The sequence below is a fragment of the Hippocampus bargibanti genome, linkage group LG03 (assembly GCF_051943395.1).
Source record: "Hippocampus bargibanti isolate YZ-2025 linkage group LG03, ASM5194339v1, whole genome shotgun sequence".
NCBI classification, from domain to species: domain Eukaryota; kingdom Metazoa; phylum Chordata; class Actinopteri; order Syngnathiformes; family Syngnathidae; genus Hippocampus; species Hippocampus bargibanti.
This window is the reverse complement of record NC_142736.1, coordinates 30,406,709-30,423,518: the sequence shown is the minus strand read 5'-3', so window position 1 is coordinate 30,423,518 and position 16,810 is coordinate 30,406,709. Positions and strand designations below refer to the sequence as shown.

At 38.3% G+C, this 16,810-nt stretch overlaps 1 protein-coding gene across 14 annotated transcripts in view; it reads left to right on the top strand.

The window, feature by feature from the left end:
* The window catches only part of adcy7 (adenylate cyclase 7), a 56,044-nt gene that overhangs the window by 19,744 nt on the left and 19,490 nt on the right, over positions 1-16,810 (top strand). For 7 of the 14 annotated variants that reach the window (XM_088993013.1, XM_088993015.1, XM_088993026.1 and 4 more), the window contains 7 exons: positions 5,507-6,021; positions 10,107-10,304; positions 13,010-13,174; positions 14,037-14,186; positions 14,841-15,001; positions 16,440-16,551; positions 16,742-16,810. The exon at positions 16,742-16,810 is cut by the window's right edge and continues 59 nt beyond it. In XM_088993013.1, the coding sequence (XP_088849139.1) occupies positions 5,857-6,021; positions 10,107-10,304; positions 13,010-13,174; positions 14,037-14,186; positions 14,841-15,001; positions 16,440-16,551; positions 16,742-16,810 (1,020 nt within the window). In that variant the 5' untranslated portion in view covers positions 5,507-5,856. The remainder of the gene's footprint in view (positions 1-5,506; positions 6,022-10,106; positions 10,305-13,009; positions 13,175-14,036; positions 14,187-14,840; positions 15,002-16,439; positions 16,552-16,741) is intronic. The other 7 variants (XM_088993022.1, XM_088993021.1, XM_088993019.1 and 4 more) reach the window with 3 other exon arrangements.

Below are 16,810 nucleotides of genomic sequence, written 5' to 3'. Positions count from 1 at the left end.
GATTGAATGACTCGGTCTGTCCCTCCATGTTTTTTTTTTCACTACTGTTGCTGTAAAGTTTTTATATTAGTAAGAACAAACATATTAAGGATATAAAATAATACAGTAAATGCCCGGAGGACAGCTGGATGTTATTAGTGAGGCAAAATTACTAGTTGGCATTTTGGTACATCATCAAAGGTCATTGTTGCATAAGTATGCACACCCTCTTAACTTCGAATTTCTGTTCAGAATTAACTCATTCACTGCCAGACGTGCAAAAATGTGTCCACTCCAGTGCCAGGGTTTTTGTCATTGTCACTGAAATAGCAGGACCCACAGAATATTGAGTTTTAGGATTGCATAAACATTTAATGCAGTTTACGAAACCTTAGACTCTTTTCTTTCATGAGAAAAAAATGAGTTAATTCCTAAATGATATGGGTCTGGAGTTATATGAGCTTGAAATGAGGGTGGCTGTCCAAAATACAATGCAATGCGTACATGTTGATTTATATAGCGCTGGAACTGGAACAATGCGCTAAAATGGAAAAAAGGGAAATGCTGCCCTTTTGTGGAAAAGAAAAGAAACTTAGCCAGAGGCCATGGCCAGCTCTTTATCGGCACCCAAACAAGAAAAAAAACAAAACCCAAATAAATTCGTGAATGGCAGTGAATAAATGTCAGAGATGTTCGATCGGACACTGTGGACGAAGGCTCGGAACCAGAAAGATTGTCTTTACTGCCGGCAGGAAACATAGTCATTCATGACAGACGTCTGAATTCTGCAGCCCTCTGTCAAGCTATTCATTAAGAATCTATACAAATTAAAGTGATGCATTAGTAAAACATAGTTTTCTTGATTAGAATGCCACGCCCCTGGAGCGTTCTGAGCGCGAGCAGCTAAAACATTGTATTTTCCATGATTTGTAACCTGGCTAATAAGCTCTTCCTGTGAAGGAGTTTGAAGTCCTAAATTACTCCTGTGATAAGGAATTTCGCAAGTCCTAAATTATGTGAAAAGCCAGATCTCCGACCTAGATGAAGATGACAGTTTAACAAGCTGTGTCTGTTGACCTCAGATTGACCCGAGGTTGTCTGTGCTTCAATTGTGTATTCGAGTCACACATGTTGACTAAGCATCTAACAGCATGAAACTTTTAAATATGATAACTTCTTATTCTCTATCAATGAGTTATCACACGATTTTAACAGTCTGGTTGAAATCACGAGTGACTGTTCTACTGTGGCGCTAAGCTGTGATGGCTGCAGGCAGATATTGATCATGGTAAATTTGTGAGTGGCTCTCTGTCTGCAAACAAGAGTAAGCTCGAGGGAAAAACTTTTTTTTTTTTTGTCAGTGAATTACTGAAGCTTGCACATCAAGGCCTTTGTAAACCAACCAAAATAGCCATCTGAGGAAAACCATGACAACAAGGTGGTCTGTGAACAAAATGAGTTTGATTGGCAAGTGGGCAGCTCACCAAAATTCATTTGGTTGTGTAATTTGACAGACAGGCAAAAAACTCCAGATAACCATTTTTTTGTACATAGTGCGTTTTCAAGGATACCACTCTAAAGATACACACACTATTTCCTCTACAGTTTCTGGTGACTTTTACAATAAACAGTGTTACGCCCCTTTCACGTACAGTCAGTTTCAAATCCACTCATTTTCCAGACCGCTTATTCGTCATTAGGGTCGCGGGGGCTGCTAGAGCCTGTCCCAGCTGTCTTCAGGCACTAGGCGGAGGACACCCTGAATTGGTAGCCAGTCAATCGCAGGGCACACAGAGACAAACAACCATTTTATGCTCAGACTCGCACCTAGCGACAATTTGGAGGGGTCAATCATCCTGCCATGCATGTTTTTTGGGAATGTCGAGGAAACCGGAGGACCTGGTGAAAACCCAGGCGGGCTCGGGGAGAACATGCAAACTCCACAGAGAGAGTCCGGACCAGGTCTAAAACCTCTGCACTGTGAAGCCGGAGTGCTAACCATTCGACTAACGGGCCACCCAAGCTTAAAATTACATTTGATATGACATTTAGTGTTGGCAGAAAGCTTTCTCCAAAAACGAGTTGCATCAGCGCTGTCATAAAGTAGTTGGAATTTCTTCCAAATGCCAATATTTTTGTCCCGTGAGGTCGCGTCAGGTAGCATCGATGGCAGTGTGCAAGAGTATTCCAGAGTTAAAAACCACAGTCATTTTCACCTACTGAGTGTAAAACTAAACACCTCACTTTCCCGGCCTTCAGTTTCCTTTCGCACGATCTATAAAAGTAGACATATGTAAACATGTCATAGAAACGTGTCGAAACCTTTGCGACAGGCCAGGCCGGTTATCGCACCTTTGCTGGATTATGCGTAAAAAAAGACAGAAGTAAATAAATGTCTGATAGCTTTTTACGCCTCTCATAGCGCAATTTGTAATAATTCTTTGTGAAAGAGGCAACAGGTGGCAACCTGGGAAGGGGTCAGCTTCATTCCTCTCCTCCACGGGTGTCAAAGTCAAGGCCCGCGGGCCAAATCCGGCCCGCCACATCATTTTTTTTCGGCCCGCGAAAGCAAATCAAACTTGTTAAATTCCATGATGATTACTAAAATCTGAGCCAAAATTTCATATTTTTGGATGTCAACCACAATAAAAGTCATTATTCTTGACTTCAGATTTGAAAACGAGTTATTCATTAATTTGCTGTGTGCTCTATATGTAATATTTGAAGGGATTTAAACATTCTAATGGCCCTCGAGAGGAAACCATAACTACAATGTGGCCCGCGGCAAAAAATGACTGACACCCCTGCTCTACTCCAGTCGGAGCAAACAGCAACATAAAGGGAAAATGATGTGAAAAGCAGCGGCTTTTACTCTACAGACATATTTGTGATTCCCAGTCCCTGCCTATGTGCGTTGTCTTCCGCTAGCTGGCTTTTACTAAGCCACACATTGTGTTCATGGCATTATCTTTAGCGCAGTCTGCTTTGTTATTGTTGTACCGGCTCGTAAACCTCCCCCCTGCAGTCATCACGCCGCTCTATGATAACGATGCGCTTCATTGCCGCCGGTTGAAACATAACGTCCTTTCCCTGTACGCCGTTTGGCTGCTTCGTTGCATGACCCTCCTTTCTCTTTTTTTATAGCACGTAGCATCTGTTACTATGCGAAGGACAAACATGTCCTACACATTTGAGCAGCTGGCGGAAATGAGCTTTCTATTGACAGTGGCGCAAAGTCCACCAGAACTTACAACCAACCTGGTCGTAAGCTCTGAAAATAATTAGCTGGGAATGTACAGTTAGCACAGCGCGGGCTACTAGTAGTTAGCAACTTAGCATTAAGGGCGCGGAAAATCCTACTGGACCCTCCGCACCCTGCCCACCACCTTTTCCAGCTACTCCCCTCAGGCAGGCGCTACCGATCCATGCGCACCAAATCCAGCAGACATTTAAACAGCTTCTTCCCCCAAGCCATTAACTCTTTGAACTCTTTCAACAGTAGCCAAAATGGAACTGTATAGTGCCACTTAGCAGTTTTTTTGACGACGATACTAGTGCAGCGTGTTCTACCGGAAACAAATTCCTTGTGTGTTCTACATACTTGGCAATAAAGATGATTCTGATTCTGATTCTGATTAGTTACGGTCAGTGTGGGTGATGTCACTCACCTTACCTTAAAAAAAAAAAAAAAAGAATAATACATTTTATTTCAAGCATCTGTCAAGGAGGAGGTGCAGTGAGGTCAAGAAGGACGAGGATGGAGAGTGAACCGGCATCAGCTGCCAAAAGATCGGTTGTGACTTTTAAAGGACAACCAACATCACTTTTTTGTTTCCTAACTGACATCAGAAAAACGTTTTATAGCATCTAAAATACCCAAAACACGCAATATGATATTTTTTGTCAAATGCAAAACACCAATAAAAATCACTTAAAGTGTGCTGAAACTGCAAAAAAATTAAACCGGAAGTGGCCACTTTCAGAAGGTCCCGCCCCCTCGTTCGTGGTGTCACCCCAAGACGTCTTGCCTTGCTGGGGAATCAAATCAATGGCTTCAGATTCGGAGAATATGCTTTCTTGTTACTCATCCAGTTATGAATATGATTCAAATAGTTCTGAAGAGGAAAGCATACATGTTTGCAATCGATTAAAGAATTTATTCTGTGCCATTTTGAGGTATCTGGGGGTGGGAAATGTAGCACCGAAAAGAAGCAGAAAATGGCGACAAAGCTCCGTTTAAGGAATTAATCAGCCCGTTTCCACAGGCTTATTAATTCCTTACACGGAGCTTTGTCGCCATCTTCTGCCTTTTTTTGGTGCTACATGAAGTTTTCAGACCAAACAAAGTACAGCAAAATGCATTGACGTGATGGGAGGACTGCTACAATGTGTCCTTTTTTTTTCGGTCAGGGACGTTCCTTCAGTGACGTAACGTGAGGACTCGTCACCAACTCAAAAACAAGACTTCCGGAATATTCAGCGCGAGTCTTAAAACGTAAAATATAGCTATATGCGGTGGAATCTTTGTAAAATACGCTCCGTAGAAGTCATTTGAAGCGATTTTACAAATTATGGACACAACTTGTCCGGAGACGTCGGTTGTACTTTTTCAAGGATTTTGGAAATAAAAGGAAGGTGAGAAATGGATCCAGGATTTTTAAGAACTGGTGAGCCAGCTGATGTTTTGAGGGGGCATGGATGTTTCCTCTGGATAGCGAGGAGCGAATAATGGCTGAAATGAATGGAAGGAGAGATGAAGAATTGTTTGGTAGCCGTACAAATAGGTCATAGGGGGTTCAGGGTATTATTAGAAATGTAGTTTTATTCTTGTAAGCTTATTAATTTTCCGTGTAGTCAGACACATGGGCCTCTTACTGTACTGTGAATATGACGTGTTCGCTGTTAAAAGTCACCTTTGATGTACCCATCTTCATCTTTTCGTTTTATTTTTATCAGGTCAGCCGGGGGTAACGTTCTGTTACCTGTTACAAATCAGGCAGCGTTGCTCATTATTAATGCGGTCGCCTTGTTTGAGCCAAGGACTAGAAAAACCCATGCTGGCGTGTCAATAAACACATCCATAGTTTATTTCCAAACACATCATAGTGGCTACTGCTACAATATAAAAATAACACTTGCATCATCAGTTGAAATAGCACATTGTAAACACCCCCCCCCCCCCACACAAAAAAAAATAGCTAAAAAAATTAAAAGGGCAGTTTCAAAGAGGGAACACGATGTTCTAACCATGTACTAAGTGTTCCCGCTTTCAAATCTATTTTTCCCCATTTCTTACCCACAATTCCACAAGACACACAAAAACGGACCAGCCCATTATGTACAGTTAATCTTAAAACGTTTCATTAGCAGTAGGTTTGTTTTAGGGTTAGTTCAGGATGAGGTTAGTCGGTCGGGGTTAAGATTAGTTAGCACTCGCAAAAGGGCCACCAACTGATTGTTGGATCAGCACCACGAACAATGCCATTTTGGATCCAATTCAAACCGGAATTTTTCCTCTTCCATTCAGGTACGTCACGGTTTGAAGCCGCCATCCTTGTTGCTGCGTCGCTAGCCCAATCGCGCCCGGCATTGATGACCTCTTCTGATACCCTTGTCAGCTGCTGTTCTTCTGTGTCCCTCACCTCCCCAGTTTCCAGTCACCCTCCCTCCTGTGTATCTAAATCTTCTGAGCCTCCCTTATTGCTCCAGCAGGAGCTGGCTGACGCAACATAGAAGATTCAAGAAGTCGACGGGTGTCCATTGAAGATGCAAGATGATGAGGACAAAGTTTATTGGAGTGACATGAGCTAGCAAGGATCATAGCCCCCCCCCCCCTCTTTTTTTTTTAATACCAACATTTTTTTACCACACTTGGCCATGCCAGCCAAAGGCAAATACTTGTTGAATGACCAGGAAGTCAAGAATGAGGCACTCTACCGCAAGTTCTCTTGCATCAGCCAGTACCAACCACTGGTGCTCCTGCTGGGCCTTTCCATGCTCTCCTGCGGTGTCCTCCTGATCCTCTTCTTCGCTTTCGGACTGGTGAGTCTTTTTTTTTTACACAAATACTGATTTATAATCATGATGTTTTAAAACATCTTGTGGAAAATAAAATAAAAATACAAATAACAATTTCCCCATTGTGGGACTATTGGATTGGATTTGCCTTGATTAGTCTCGCAGTGGAGAAATTTACATTTACATACAAAGGCTTTCTGATTCCGCTGAGAAAATAAGAGAATTATTTTCTTCCTGCTCATGATAGAGCCCAATTTGTTTATGATCCCAAATTGCGAGAGTAAATTAAAGATTTGCTCTTGACAAGTGGCTCGTGCCAATGGTGTATTTGATTGATAAGATGATTATCTTGTTGACGCGAATGGCTGCCGCTGCTCACCCGCAGAAAACCTATGTTCTTACCCGGTTATTGGAAAGTGTCCTTGAGAGTTGTGAAAGGCCATTATAAATGAAATGTATTATTATTAGTAGTAGTATTATGAGTATTAGTAGTAGTAGTATTAGTAGTATTAGGAGTATTAGTAGTATGAGTATTATTAGTATGAGTATTATAAGTGTGAATATGAGTATTAGTAGTAGTATTAGTAGTAGTATTTGTAGTAGTATTAGTATTCGTATTAGTAGTAGTATTCGTATTAGTAGTATTCATATTGGTAGTAGTTGTAGTAGTAGTAGTAGTCGTAGTAGTAGTAATATTCATATTAGTAGTATTAGGAGTATTAGTAGTATGAGTATTATTAGTATGAGTATTATGAGTGTGAATATGAGTATGAGTAGTAGTATTAGTATTCGTATTAGTAGTAGTATTAGTATTCGTATTAGTAGTAGTATTAGTAGTAGTATTCGTATTAGTTGTATTCATATTGGTAGTAGTAGTAGTAGTAGTCGTAGTAGTAGTAATATTCATATTAGTAGTATTAGGAGTATTAGTAGTATGAGTATTATGAGTGTGAGTATGAGTAGTAGTATTAGTATTCGTATTAGTATTCGTATTAGTAGTAGTATTAGTAGTAGTATTCGTATTAGTAGTATTCATATTGGTAGTAGTTGTAGTAGTAGTAGTAGTAGTAGTCGTAGTAGTAGTAATATTCATATTAGTAGTATTAGGAGTATTAGTAGTATGAGTATTATTAGTATGAGTATTATGAGTGTGAATATGAGTATGAGTAGTAGTATTAGTATTCATAATAGTAGTAGTATTAGTATTCGTATTAGTAGTAGTATTCGTATTAGTAGTATTCATATTGGTAGTAGTTGTAGTAGTAGTAGTATTAGTAGTAGTTGTAGTAGTAGTATTATTAGTAGTAGTAGTATGAGGAGTATTGGTAGTATGAGTATTATTAGTATGAGTATTATGAGTGTGAATATGAGTATTAGTATTCGTATTAGTAGTAGTATTTGTAGTAGTATTAGTAGTAGTATTCGTATTAGTAGTATTCATATTGGTAGTAGTAGTAGTTGTAGTAGTAGTAATATTCATATTAGTAGTAGTATTAGTAGTAGTAGTCATATTAGTAGTTGTAGTAGTATTATTAGTATTAGTCGTTGTATTATTAGTATTAGTATTAGTCTTAGTAGTATTGGTAGTAGTAGTGTTATTTACTAAGATTACAACAGATTATACACAATGTTGGCAATGCGTGTAAAAGTGGCCAGTTTGACTTGACAAATAAGATTTGAGAGTTGTTTACGCAAAAAGTTTGTAATGACCTTTTTTTTTTTTTAACTTGAGATAAAGCCTGAATAAATTCCGAATGAAGGCTACTTCCCTCAGTCCAAATTACTTAGCACCCAGATGCTGCTGAAGCATTGATGTATTTTTTTTTGACAAGAAGCATGGCTTTGATCTCAGCAAATAGGTGAGTTTTTTTTTTTTTTTTTTCGGAGAAACATTCATCAAGGCTGCCATCGCTGGACACCAAAGGGGCCATTGTGCTTTTTTTTTTTTGCACCTGTAATGGGCAGCATCTTCACAGCCCCGCTTTGTTTAGCGGAAAGGTCAGTGCTGTTGGACAATCTGCGACTGGATGAATGCATGGCTTGAGGAACCCGCGATAAGAAGAAAGGAGCGTCAGCGCAGAGCGCCGATGCGTATGTGGAACTGTCGCAGCTCGGAATTGAAGCAGATTTATGTGGAACAGGAGATGTGAGACAATCTCTTTTCGTCAATGGATGCTACAGCTGCGTGTTTGCTTTCAACATTTAGCTTGTAGTCGACGTGCACATTCCACCATGATGTCCCTGATCCACTGGTGGAAAGACGCTTTGATCCTCTCCTCTTTCATCTAGAACTGCTTCATGTCATCACAAGAGGGTACAACAAGTCCTGAAGAATGAATGTCTCTCTGTGTCTTTGTTTTGTTATTTAGTTTTTTTTGTTCTTTTGACTTCAAGACGGCGCCGCGTGAGTGGCTGCCTTTCCAGCAGCTCATGTAGTTTGTTTTTCTACTTTCATTCCTTTCATCACTTTGCTGCTGTGAAATGTAAATTTCTCCACTGTGAGACTAATAAAGGCATATCCAATCCAATAGAATAGCAAGTGACCTTTCATGTGGCTTCCGGTACAGTTCTTTCATTCACAAAGATCTTTTTTTTTTTTTTGTTGTCAAGTCTCCCAGCGCAACATTAGGAGCAGTGAGTGATATGTGGCCTTTAGAAGGAAAAAAAAAAAAAGGTTTCCTTGGTAACCAGAATGCTCTAAATATACTGCAGCCGATGCGCTTCAACAAGCAAAGATCTATTACTACACATTTGGAGCAGTCGTTTTTTTTTTCTTCACAGCCCAATGTTTTCCTCTTCCAATCACAATAACAAATGAATGACCAGTTATTGTTGCTATCGTTTTATCCGATTATTGCTTTTGTATTATTATTGATTTCATTTTGCTGTGTTATTTTATGTTAAATAATACATTTCATTTTTAAGCACCTTTCAAAACTCTCAAAGTCACTTTACAGTCAAAGGATAAGCTTTTCTGTGAGTAGCGGCATATGCTCTGTAATGTGATTTGGTAGAGCTGCAGTTATTATTTAAAGGACAACCGACACCATTTTTTGTTTATTAATTGACATCAGAAAAACGTTTTATAGCCTCTAAAATACCCAAAACACGCAGGCTGATATTTTTAGTCAAATGCAAAACACCTATAAAAATGACTTAAAGTGTCCCAAAACTACAAAGTGACCACGAAGATGCCGAGTTTAAGAAGGTCCCGCCCCCTTGTTCGTGACATCACGCCAGGACGTCTTGTCTTGCTCTAGAATCAAAACAATGGCTTCAGATTTGTAGAAGGTGCTTTCTTGATACTCATCCAGTTATGAATATGATTCAAATAGTTCTGAAGAGGAAATCATAAATGTTTGCAATCGATTAAAGAAGTCCTTCCGTGTCATTTTGAGGCATCTGGACTCCAATGTAGCGTCCCAGAAAATGCACAAGATGGCGCCCAAGCTCCATTGAAAATGGGCTGATTTGTCTGCTGGGAATTTGTGTCAACTAGTATCAAATAGTAGTCTTGGTGCAACACACAACGATTCACCATCGCCTTATTTAAGTTTTTTTTTCCTTCTCATTTCGCTATCAACACGGATCAACACGACGTTTTCAGACCAAACAAAGTACCCACAATGCATTATGTGTTGCTTTCTCGATCTCGGGCGTTCCTTCCGTGACGTCACGCAGGAGATCGTCACCAACTCGAAAACAAGACTTCCTGAATATTCAGCGCGAGTCTTAAAACGTAAAATATCGCTATATGCCGTGGAATCATTGTAAAATACGCAGAGTAAAAGTCATTTGAAGTGATTTTACAAATTATGGACACAACTTGACCGGAGGCGTTGGTTGTCCTTTAAAAGATACATTGGATTGTATGTAAAAGTCAGCGTGTCCTGCTTCTTTCACCCTAAAGTCTATTGTGATAGCTTGTTGAGCTATTTATTACATTTTTTAATCAGCATTTTAGTGGATCTGTACCTCCTCAAAGCCATTAGAAGTGTAGTCGTGTTCCGCTCTAATGGCTGAGTGCCCTTACATATTATCTCCGAACCCCGTCTTTATTGTCCTTATGCTTTCGAGGCATTCATGAGGGTGTGAACTTTTTTTTTCAGAGCGCCCGGGAGCATTTCGCCTTTGTAAGCGTGGCGAGCGGCGGCCTGTGCGTCTTCCTGGCTATCTTTGTGCTGCTGTGCACCGAAATGCTGTCCCAGCGTTGGCGCCGACCACTCGGACTGTTGGTGTGGGCGGCGCACCTGGCCATGGGCTTTACCTTCATCTTCAGCGGGCCCGTCGTTCTCCCGTGGGACCAGGTGAAACCATCACTTGCACAAAAGTAGTCATTCAAAATAGAAATGGGACTTCCGGCTCTGTTCAGAGAGCCGGTTCTTTTGGCTCGGCTCACTAAAAAGATCTTATAGTTCCCAAATGGCTCCTCAGTTTGTTTGTTTTTTTGTTGCTAAAATTAACTAACTATCAAAAATCATGTCAAATTATGTGAAGAACGAATTACTCATGTAAAATATACACTATATCAAATATTTTTATTTATATGGCTTGATTTATATGTGCACAGAGAGCATCCACTAACTTTCACTCTCCTTGTGGTTACTCTGGTCTGATAATCAGCTGTCACTAATTTGCTTTTCATATTAATAATGCTATCATACCAACTAGTAAAAAAAATATCATCATTGAATAATAATAACAACAGCATAATGTGATAACATTTGCCCACCTGTCTACCCTAACGTCCCCCCTCCCCCCTTCTCCTCACTGCTGCGTGTGTCTGTAATTCTCCCCTCCCATCTCTACCACGGATATCGACCAATCACGTGCGGCTATAACCGAAGACTGGGGGCGGGGAATAGAGGACAAAAAAAAGTCAGCTCCCATTTCCGGCTCCTTGTTAGGAACCGGCTCTCTTCGTTCACTTCAGAGATCCGGCCTAAGAACCAGCTCGTTCGCGAACGACACATCACTAATTCAAAACAAATAAATCTCATAGTTTATTTATGAGAATAATCTACAGATTGTTGCAAAAGCGATTTGTGGAGGAAAAAAAAAGTTTCTTCACACAAAAAAAGCTGCAGTTTTGTAAAAGTAACAAAATGACATGAATTGTATTTTATTTTTTCTTTCATCTTATTTTTTTATTGGATTAGATTAGCCTTTATTAGTCTTGCAGTGTAGAATTTTACATTTCACAGCAGCAAAATTATGATAAGGAAAGGAAAGGAAGAAGTAGAAAAACAAAATACAGGAGCTGCTGTAAAGGCCACTTTTGAAGTCAAAATAACAAACTAAATAACAAATGTGACGCAACAGAAAAACACACTCATTCATTATTGAGCAATTTTTGCACTATTTGTTGTATGAAGCAGTTTTAGATGAAAAGGGAAAGGATCAAAGCGTCCTTTTCACCAGTGGATTAGAAACGTCATGGTGAAATGTGCACATCTCTACAAGATAAATTTTGAAAGCCAACACTAAGCGGTAGCACCCATTGATGAAAAGAGATTGTCTCGCATTTCCTGTTCCACGTAAATCCGCTTCAATTCCAAGCCGCGACAGTTCCACATACGCATCAGTATCCACCCAGCCGCAGACTGTCCAACAGCACCAATCTTTGGAAGTGTAATTTTACTCAGGTTGAGGCTCAGGTTTGATCAGGTTGCCAGTAAGATGTCATCATTGTATGCGAAAAAAATGTGAAAAATTGATGAAAAGATGAAAAGTTTGAAATTTAGACAAAAAAAAACAAGGCAGTTTAAATAAAAGGAAATTAATTTCATGACACTGTGCAAAGAGGTGGGAAGAATTCAAATAAAAAGATAAATAAATTCAAAACATATTGTACCGTGTTATTTATTGATGAAAACAGTACTACCTCCCAACGCACCCAGCCCCAAATTAGATTTGGCAAGTAAATATAGCTTGCCGTAAAATAAATAAATAAATAAATAGATAAATAGAAAAATAGATACATACATTGATAAATAAATAAATAAATAAATAAATACATTGATAAATAAATAGATACATACATTGATAAATAAAAAAATACATTGGTAAATAAATAAATACATTGAAAAATAAATAAATACATTGAAAAATAAATAAATACATTGGTAAATAATTAAATACATTGGTAAATAATTAAATACATTAATAAATAGATACATTGAAAAATAAATAAATACATTGGTAAATAAATAAATACATTGGTAAATAAATAAATACATTGGTAAATAAATATATTGAAAAATAAATAAATACATTGATAAATAAATAAATTGATAAATAAATACATTGATAAATAAATAGATACATACATTGATAAATAAAAAAATTGATAAATAAATAGATACATACATTGGTAAATAAATAAATACATTGGTAAATAAATAAATACATTGAAAAATAAATAAATACATTGGTAAATAAATAAATACATTGATAAATAAATGAATAAATACATTGAAAAATAAATAAATACATTGGTAAATAAATAAATACATTGGTAAATAAATACATTGAAAAATAAATAAATACATTGATAAATAAATACATTGATAAATAAATAAATTGATAAATAAATAAATACATGGACAAATAAATCGAGAAATAAATAAATACATGGACAAATAAGTAAATATATAAATAAATTAACCGATCAATAAATTTATCAATAGATGGGTAGATAGATAGATAGATAGATAACGACATAAAAAAGACAAAGACAAGACATAAAGAATGAAATATATAAAGACATAAAGAATGAAATATATAAAGACATAAAGAATGAAATACATATAGACATAAAGAACGAAATACATAAAGAACAAAATACATAAAGACATAAAGACATAAAGAACGAAAGACATAAAGAACCAAATAAATAAATAAAAAATAAATAAACAAACAGATGTTTCCCATGGTTCAATTTTAGCTGTCGAAGTGTAAATAAATAAATACAATTATTTTTTTAATGTCATTTTTTTTTTTCTTCCCTGAGGTGCCATTCTTCTTGTTCATCATCTTCACTGTGTACACCATGCTGCCGTTCCCATGGTGGTACGCCGTGGCACTGAGCGCTCTCTCGTCGCTGTCCCACATCGTGGGGCTCACGTTGCGGCTCACCGTCTACAGCGACGTGCACACGCCGCACCTCGCCAACCAGGTGAAACATTACAGCAACCTAACGTTTTATGATGGGGTGTCAGAGAAGTTTGTTGTGAACAAAAGGCTCGAACACATGGAGATTGTTGTTTTGTTTTTGTTTTTACTGCCGGTAGGGGATGCGGCCATTCATGACCGACACACATTCATTGCAGCCCTCTGCCAAGCTATTTAATGAGAGTATATGCAAATGTCAGTGACATATTAGTAAAACATAGTCTTCTTGATTTGAATACCACGCCCCTGGACATCCCATGTTACAAGCACCAACATCCATAAAACAGCAGAACATAGACATTTTAATCGATTGTCTTTCCATGAACTAATAGATTTGTAACCTGGCGAATGAGCTCTCCCTGTGAAGGAGTTACCAAGTCCTTAATTCTGCCCAAAGCCAGATCTCCTACCTAAGGATGACGGTTTAACAGGCTATGTCTGTACACCTCAGATTGTCCCCAGATGTTATGTGCTTCCATTGTGGGCCTTGTATTCGGCATGTTATCCATACAACAGCATGACACTTTTAAATATGATAACTTCTATTCTGTCTAATCTCTATCAAAGAACAACAAGACAGAAAACAAATTTTAAGATGTGCTAGACCCTGCACATGTCCTGAAAAATTGCTCCGCCAAAGCTTCACCACTTGGAGGAAAAAATTGTAATGTTAGAAGAATAATGGAGGGCAATATTGAAAGATGATGTCATTGTATGTGAAAATTCGTGCACGTTGACCACTTGGGGCCAGTATAATACTGATAGAGAGCAACAAAAAAAGGTACTGGAGAATCCGCTCCTCTTTGGGCTTCTTGGTACAGCAGTAATAGTGCATATTTTTTTGTTGTTGTTGTCTTTGTGCATAGTTGCTGTCCAACGTGGTGGTGTTCCTTTGTGGCAGCGTGGTGGGAGCGTTTCACAAGGTCCTCATGGAGAAAACACTCAGACAGACCTTTCAAGATACGCTTCGATGCCTCAGCATGCGCATGAAACTGGAAATCGAGAAGAGACAACAGGTTTGGCTCTGATTCAGTTCCAGGCGCTGTACTACATTAAAGGACAACCAACACCATTTTTTTTTTGTCTCCTAACTGACATCAGAAAAACGTTTTATAGCATCTAAAATACCCAAAACAGGCAGCCTGGTGTTTTAGTCAAATGCAAAACACCAATAAAAATGAGTTAGTGTCCCAAAACTACTTCAAAATGACCCCGGAAATGGCGATTTTCAGAAGGTCCCGACCCCTTGTTCGTGTTGTCACCCCAAGACGTCTTGCCCGTTTCCACAGGCTGATTAATTCCTTTCACGGAGCTTTGTTGCCCTCTTCATCCTCTTTTTGGTTCTACACAAAGTTTTCAGACCAAACAAAGTACAGCAAAATGCATTGACGTGATGGAAGGACTGCTACAATGTGTCCTTTTTCAGTCAGGGGCGTTCCTTCAGTGACGTAATGTAAGGACTCATCACCAACTCAAAAACTAGACTTCCGGAATATTCAGCCCAAGTCTTAAAACGTAAAATATAGCTATATGCGGTGGAATCTTATTAAAATACGCTCAGTAGGAGTCATTTGAAGCCATTTTTGGACAAATTATGGACACAACTTGTCCGGAGACGTCGGTTGTCCTTTAAGGTCACTTCCACAAAAATACGTTTTGGTGTTTTGCAGGAGAACCTGCTGCAGTCTGTGTTGCCGGTCTACATCTCCATGAAGATGAAATTGGCCATCATGGAACGTTTGCAGGACTGCAAAGACAAGGCGGAGCAACAGCGGCTGGTTAAAGACAACAACTTCCATAGCCTCTACGTCAAACGTCATGAAAACGTCAGGTACCAAACATAAAATGCCACTCAAACAAACGGATCCAGGTTAATAATAATAATAATAATAATAATAATAATAATAATAATAATAATAATAATAATAAAAATAGCAAGAGTAGTAGTAGTGATAGTAGTAGTAGTAGTAGTAGTCATAGTGATAGTAGTAGTAGTAGTAGTAGTCATAGTGATAGTAGTGATAGTAATAGTAGTGATGGTAGTGATAGTAATAGTGGTGATAGTGATGGTAGTAATTGTAGTAATAGTGATGGTAGTAATTGTAGTAATAGTGATGGTAGTAATTGTAGTAATAGTGATGGTAGTAATCGTAGTAATAGTGATGGTAGTAATTGTAGTAACAGTGATGTAGTAATCGTAGTAACAGTGATGGTAGTAATTGTAGTAATAGTGATGGTAGTAATTGTAGTAACAGTGATGGTAGTAATCGTAGTAATAGTGATGGTAGCAATTGTAGTAATAGTGATGGTGGCAATCGTAGTAATAGTGATGGTGGTAATTGTAGTAATAGTGATGGTAGTAATTGTAGTAACAGTGATGGTAGTAATCGTAGTAATAGTGATGGTAGTAATTGTAGTAATAGTGATGGTAGTAATCGTAGTAATAGTGATGGTAGTAATAGTGATGGTAGTAATTGTAGTAATAGTGATGGTAGTAATTGTAGTAACAGTGATGGTAGTAATTGTGGTAACAGTGATGGTAGTAATCGTAGTAATAGTGATGGTAGCAATTGTAGTAATAGTGATGGTAGTAATTGTAGTAATAGTGATGGTAGTAGTCGTAGTAATAGTGATGGTAGTAATTGTGGTAACAGTGATGGTAGTAATCGTAGTAATAGTGATGGTAGCAATTGTAGTAATAGTGATGGTAGCAATTGTAGTAATAGTGATGGTAGTAATCGTAGTAATAGTGATGGTAGTAATTGTAGTAATAGTGGTGGTAGTTATTGTAGTAATAATGATGGTAGTAATTGTAGTAATTGTGATGGTAGTAATCGTAGTAATATTGGTGGTAGTAGTAGTAGTAGTGGTGGTAGTAGTAGTAATAGTAATATTAGTAGTAATAGTAGTAGTAATAGTACATTTCATTTATAAGTCCCTTTCAAAACTCTCAAGGTCACTTTACAGTCACAAGATAAGTTTTTCTGTGAGTGAGCAGCGGCAACCACACACGCCAGCGTTCACTCAACCCCGAAAGTATCTCAAATAGGTAGAAAGCTAGCTATCTAGCTACGTGATAGCTCGCTAAATAGCCAGCTAGCCAGAAAGCTATATAGCTAATTGATAGCTAGCTTATGAAAATTGTGTTGGGTAAAAATTCCCAGATTTGCCTGTCAAGCGAATTACATTTTTTTTTTTTTTGCGAAATTCTTTCCGTCACTCGCGTGTTTCTTGAATTCTTAACAATTTGGACTTGTCGTCCATTTCAGTATTCTCTACGCCGACATTGTGGGCTTCACCCGATTGGCCAGCGACTGTTCCCCCAAGGAGCTCGTCGTCATGCTCAACGAACTGTTTGGAAAGTTTGACCAAATTGCCAAGGTCAGTTTCGGATTTAGTCTTCTTTTTCTTTTTATTTCGTTTTGACATGAATACGTTTTCATTTGCCATGTGACCATTGCATTATTTGACATTTTTGCCAACAGTCTTATGGGTGAGTCAGTAAAATGTCAATTACCACGAACGGAGTGGGCGTTTACTCAGTACGCTTTCTGCATGCGCATTTTTCCAGGAAAACGAGTGCATGAGGATCAAGATCCTGGGCGATTGCTATTACTGCGTCTCAGGCCTGCCGGTGTCT